General features: G+C 37.2%; 1 protein-coding gene across 1 annotated transcript; it reads left to right on the forward strand.

Moving 5' to 3' along the window:
• Positions 1-342: 342 nt before the first annotated feature.
• On the forward strand, positions 343-2,928 carry LOC139897894 (uncharacterized). Its single transcript, XM_071880606.1, has 2 exons — positions 343-512; positions 952-2,928. The coding sequence occupies exon 2, from the start codon at positions 967-969 to the stop codon at positions 2,755-2,757; it is 1,791 nt and encodes a 596-aa protein (XP_071736707.1). The 5' UTR covers positions 343-512; positions 952-966; the 3' UTR covers positions 2,758-2,928.
• The last annotated feature ends 3,562 nt before the right edge of the window (positions 2,929-6,490 follow it).

Below are 6,490 nucleotides of genomic sequence, written 5' to 3' on the forward strand. Positions count from 1 at the left end.
AACAATAAAAACAACGTATAATTCACGTATTTTACAACAACAACAACAATTTTATTTTATTTTCTATTTTAAACAGTGTATCTAATAATCGGAGTCTTGTCGGAATATTCAGTTCTTCCCGCCGGCTGCCGGAATTTCCACAATATGGTTTTATTTCAATTTTTTCTACGCTGTTAAATAATTATTATCAAATTATCAAATCTACCCAAAACCCTAATCTTTATTTATTCTAGTATTAATATAAATATAAATATAAATAAATATAAATAAATACTACGTAATAAGTAATAAGTAATTAATACAATTAATTACTCCGTATTTTTATTTATACATATATGTAGTATGTATTTATTTAAAGGTTAAGTTTTTATATTTTTATTTTTCACTTTTCCTAAAATTTTACAAAAGTAAAGCTCCGTCCATTTGATCGTAGATCTGAAGCTAACCTTCGATAATTCGTTAATTAATATTAGATCTTGTTGCTGTTCATCTGCTATTTCATGCAGATTTAAGTAAGTTTTACTTCAATTTCATTTTTATACACCGTATATATAATGTATACATACATATAAATACTTATTTAGGGTTTTCGCTGTTTCATTAATTTAACATATTTAGCTGATCGGAGCTTAGATCTTGTTATTCTATTGCTCATATTGTTTGTTTCAGCTAGGTTTTGTTAATTTAAGCTGTTTTTTGTTATCAATTTGACTTATTATTGAAATATTGTTGACCTAATCGTATTAGTTTTGGGGGTTTTGTATTTAGGGTTCATTTGGCTTGTTGTGATATAAATTTTTATAATCATGAGGTTAATTTGGTAATTCTGGCTTAAGTTAATGATTGTTTACTTAAGTTTCTATTGATTTCTTTGCAGAATCTGTTATGCATGTTTCTGTGATGTTAAGTATTTTTTTTTATTTAATTTCTTTTTTTTTGATTTCGTTGCAGGACGAAACGTTTTAAATGGATTCAAACGTAGAAGAAGCTCTTAGAGCGAAAGAGCATGCAGAGAAGTTATTTGGAGTGAGAGATTTTGTAGGGGCAAAACAGTTTGCTTTGAGGGCTCAAGCATTATGTCCTCAACTCGAGGGTATTTCGCAAATGGTGGCTACATTCGAAATATACGCAGCTACAGCAACGAATATGAACCGAGATGTTGATTATTATTCTGTTCTTGGATTGGATCCATCAGCAGAAAAATCAATGCTGAAAAGACGTTATAAAAAGATGGCGGTACTTCTTCACCCTGATAAAAACCGAACCGTTGGTGCTGATGAGGCGTTTAAGCTCGTATCTGAAGCATGGGCTGTATTATCTGATAACACGAAAAGAAGCTTGTATGATGCTAAAAGGAATAAACATGTATCGGTTGGCGGTTATGGTGGGTCTGGTTTTTCTGTTCCGGAAAGTTCTAGAAGACTCGACACGTTTTGGACTGTGTGCACCTCGTGTCGTGTTCAGTATGAATATCTTAGAAAATATGTTAACAAGAAGCTTTCGTGTAAGAATTGTCGAGGCGTGTTTCAAGCGATTGAAACTGGAACTGCTCCGGTTACTTATGCTCCATGGTCGTATACATCTGAAAATGGTTATGCTAACCTTACGTATAACGCGGGCCCCACATATGTACAAACTTCATCGACGTGTTTAGGTGATGGGTACGCAGGAACCGCGTTTCAGTGGAATACTTATCCTGTGGATCCTAGCGGTGTACCTTCGAAACCTGCTGACATGTGCAGATCTAAATCTAACGGTAGGAACCAGACAAGATTGAACGTGGCCCCCGGTGACATCCCGGCTCCCAGGATGGGCAGGCCTCCAAAGAAAAGAAAGATGGAAAACGGGGAAACGGACGTTAAAACTGAATCAGACTCAGTCGTAAATAATGTAAATGGTAAAACTGACATTCATACGAGGCAGTACTACTCGGTTGTCCCCGCTTTTGATGCCCGAAAGCTGTTAATTGAAAAGGCTAGATCGGTAATTCGATCCAAGTTAAACGAAATGAAAGTGGGTCCCACTTTGAAGGCTGAAAAGTTACAAAAGACGCCCAAGAAAAGTAGTTCAATGGCGATAACGGTCCCCGACCCTGATTTTCATGATTTTGATACGGATCGGTCTGAAGAAGTGTTCAAGCCGCAACAAGTTTGGGCTATATATGATGAAGAAGACGGGATGCCGCGTCTTTATTGTTTGGTTCGCCAGGTCATCTCGGTTAAACCGTTTCAGCTTCAGATCAGTTACTTAAACTCAAAACCCGACGCCGAATTTGGAATTAATAAATCGTGTGGGAGTTTCCAGGTTGCTCATTCGGATTTTGTTGACCAAGTCAACATCTTTTCTCATTTTTTGGGCCGAGAGAAGGCGTACAAAGTTTCGTGTGTTAACATATACCCGAAGAGGGGGGATATTTGGGCTGTTTATAGGAACTGGTCTGAAACTTGGAGTAAGAAAACAACGAAAAAAGTGAGAAAACAATATGAGATGGTGGAGATTCTTGATGATTATTCCGAAAAAAATGGAGTTTCTGTAACACCTTTGGTCAAATTAAAAGGGTACAAGACGGTTTATCAAAGAAACCCAAATAAGAGCGGGGTGCGATTAATACCCAGAAAAGAAATGGGTCGATTTTCGCACCAAGTTCCGTCTTGTTTGTTAAAAGGTCAAGGTTTGAACTTGCCAGATGGATGCTGGGATCTTGACCCTGCTGCAACACCAGAACAACTTCTTCAGGCAGATGCTGATGAAGGGTAAAAGAATGGAGGGCATTTTAGTCATTTACATTGACAAGTCACAAGTGTGTGACTTTGATAGTGTATAGATCCAAACACAATTGGTGAGAAAATTAGGTAGCTGGAACTAAATGGATCCTAGGGTGATCCAGGCGGCTAGAAGTTAAACTCCTTTTAAAAAATGACTCAATTGTTTGTTGAGAAATATGTGATAATTACTTGTATACCCCTGATGCATTATAATGCGTTGTATTCGAGTATTCACATTGCGGAATGAGTGAAAGTAGCCTCGTTTAAAATGATTTGATGTTTTTTATATAATCAGCCTTGAGCAATTCAACACTCAAAATTCGTTGTTGGATTGTTTTTTTTTTTTTTATTTTTTATTTTTTTTTGGCGAAAAAACATATAATTAAATAGAAAAACCAATTCATCCAAAAGATGAAAAGGTTGAATAGGGGCTTGATTGTTGTAACCACCTCCTTGCACAAAACCAATCTACATGCCCTACAAACACATGGCTTGACTAAACAACAAAAACTATCAAAGCTCATTTTATCTAATCTGCATCCAATGAGATGAATTCTATACCCAACATGGAATAGCAAAGCATAATTTTGAATTTGACGCCACATGAAAACTATGTGCTTGATTGGCCTCACCGTTGTTGACCAACTGGAAACACAAACCACGAAACATTCAACGGATTACAACTTGCTTAACTTGTATACAACCATATAACGCCAACCATATAGGAAAACAAGGATCTACGAAGGAATAAATATTATTGTTCCATTTTGTTTTGACCCATCATGGAGTATTTAATTCAGTTGACCCCAACCATACAACCCCTTATGTTCCAAGTAACCAACTTCATTGTCTCTTCTTTGGGAAACATCCTGGACTATTGTCCGTTGAATTACAATGAATTGAACTTGATTAAAGTTGGGCAAAGTACGGTTGGTGCATGAATCCCCAGCCGTAGTTTATCCTTACGTTTAACACATTCGGTTATGTAATAACGTTTACTTGTGACTATTGATTACGTTTGTGATTGTGCGTTCTTACCTTGTTAAATAATCAATATGTTAAACTGCACACACAGTCGACCGAGTGTGTATACACACTCGACCGACTGTGTTACTCAGTCGACCGACTGAGAGACAACCTCGACCGAGTGTGTCTGACCTGCAGTATATATACGGGTTTGTTTCTCTTTTGTAGGGTTACTCATCCCTTTTACCTTAGTCGACTGGTTTTTCATCTCCAGAGAACCCTAACACCATATACCACCGAAATATATCGTTTAGGAGTCGATCTAATCTAGTTCTTGTCCTAGGTTTGATTTATTCGATCCCGATACGACCCATATCTCGGTTTATCTCTATTCTAGTGAATTCCACCTCTAGGATAGTTTGCAAGCGACCTAAGATCCGTGAATAATCGTCTACAAAGTGGTATCAGAGCTGGAGCCTCTGGTTTTGCTTGTCTAAAATCGTTTTTGGGTCAAGGAAAGTGGTATTTTTGGTGTTTTTGTGTCTTAATCATTTAATCCCTTTTTCTACGTTATAGTTGGTGTTTTTGTTGTCAAAAAGTGTTTCTGGAGTATTTTCCTTTGTTCTCTACGTTTTGGTTTAGTGTTTTTCATCAAAAATCGATCGAAAAATCGATTTTGGTCTAGAAAACCCTAATAGTCGACCTGCATCTGTCAAGAACACACTCGGCTGTGTGTGTCTCGACAACCGACCGTGTGTATCATTAGATCGACCGATTGAGTTTGTAAACCGACCTTGTGTCTTTCAGTTAAACCGTGTGTGTTTCCTTTAGTTAATCGACCGTGTGAGTTCAGTCACTCGACCGTGTGAGATATACAATCGACCGAAGGAGATAGACAGTCGGCCGTGTGAGTTTGTAATACCAAAGGCTTATTGAGTAACGAAGTGCTGCCCAAATTTTGTCAGACAATCGACCGTGTTAGTCATACAATCGACCGCGTGTCTCATACACTCGACCGTGTGTCTAAGACAATCGACCGTGTATATAAGACAATCGACCGTGTGTCATTAATCAGAAACTTCATTAATCTTGAACTTTATTCTATCTAATTTAAAATGTCGGACACTAATGAACAAGTAACAAACGAATATAGTGCATTGGTGATTGCTCCAGGACTACAAAAACTGTTACTAAATGAGAATGAGTCTGGAACTTCCAATAGGGTTCCTAAGCTTGACAATCTAAAGGACTTTTTAGACTGGAAGGCGCGTTTCATGATATATTTGAATGGTATAGACTCTAGACTATGGGAGTTTATTGAGAATGAGTTTGCATGGCCAAATGGGGCAGACGGTGAACCTAAAGAAACTGGTCAGTTCAATCCAGCTGAGCGCGAACAGTACAACTTGGAGTGTAAATGCTACGCTCAACTTACTCAAGCACTGTCTAAGGAGATTTTCTCACAGTTCAAGAACAAAAACAAGACCTCGCATACCCTTTGGCTTGCACTTCAATCAGCCACAGAAGGAACAGCCACTTATCGTGCCACTAAGGGTAAGGTTCTCAAAGATGAATGGAGAGTGTTTGCTGCACTTCCTTCCGAGTCTCTTGGACAAACTTTGGAAAGGTATCGTTTATTGGTTGCTGAAATGGCAGATTATGGAATAGATTTATCTGATGAGAAAGCAGTTCGAGTTTTGAAAGACGTTCTTCCTGAGAAATGGGATAATGAAATTGAAAAGATTCAGAATAGGTACATTTCATCAGGTCGTACGTTAACCTTGACAGCTTTTACTTCCAAGTTGATGGAAAAAGATATTCAGGTTGAGGCAAAGAGAAAGAGACTTGGTGTTGTGGCTGGTTCGTCCATTATTGGGTCATCATCGGGAAATCATGCTCCTTTGCAAACAGCTTACATTTCTACCAATGCATCACAGATCTCAGCTCCAGTATCAGATTCTGGTTATTTCAACGCCAAATCTCAAGCACAGATATCAACTGCTAAACTAATTGATTCAAGCATTCTACAACAGACTCAATTGAAATGTCCCGTTCTTATTGATTAAAAACGTTCCATATTAATTGATTTCGTTGCGAGGTTTTGACCTCTATATGAGACGTTTTTCAAAGACTGCATTCATTTTTAAAACAAACCATAACCTTTATTTCATAAATAAAGGTTTAAAAAGCTTTACGTAGATTATCAAATAATGATAATCTAAAATATCCTGTTTACACACGACCATTACATAATGGTTTACAATACAAATATGTTACATCGAAATCAGTTTCTTGAATGCAGTTTTTACACAATATCATACAAACATGGACTCCAAATCTTGTCCTTATTTTAGTATGCAACAGCGGAAGCTCTTAATATTCACCTGAGAATAAACATGCTTTAAACATCAACAAAAATGTTGGTGAGTTATAGGTTTAACCTATATATATCAAATCGTAACAATAGACCACAAGATTTCATATTTCAATACACATCCCATACATAGAGATAAAAATCATTCATATGGTGAACACCTGGTAACCGACATTAACAAGATGCATATATAAGAATATCCCCATCATTCCGGGACACCCTTCGGATATGATATAAATTTCGAAGTACTAAAGCATCCGATACTTTGGATGGGGTTTGTTAGGCCCAATAGATCTATCTTTAGGATTCGCGTCAATTAGGGTGTCTGTTCCCTAATTCTTAGATTACCAGACTTAATAAAAAGGGGCATATTCGATTTCGATAA

This window comes from Rutidosis leptorrhynchoides, chromosome 3, assembly GCF_046630445.1.
Source record: "Rutidosis leptorrhynchoides isolate AG116_Rl617_1_P2 chromosome 3, CSIRO_AGI_Rlap_v1, whole genome shotgun sequence".
NCBI lineage: Eukaryota > Viridiplantae > Streptophyta > Magnoliopsida > Asterales > Asteraceae > Rutidosis > Rutidosis leptorrhynchoides.

Coding starts and splice junctions, on each gene's coding strand:
- LOC139897894 (XM_071880606.1), top strand. CDS start 967: ATGGATTCAAACGTAGAAGAAGCTCTTAGAGCGAAAGAGCATGCAGAG.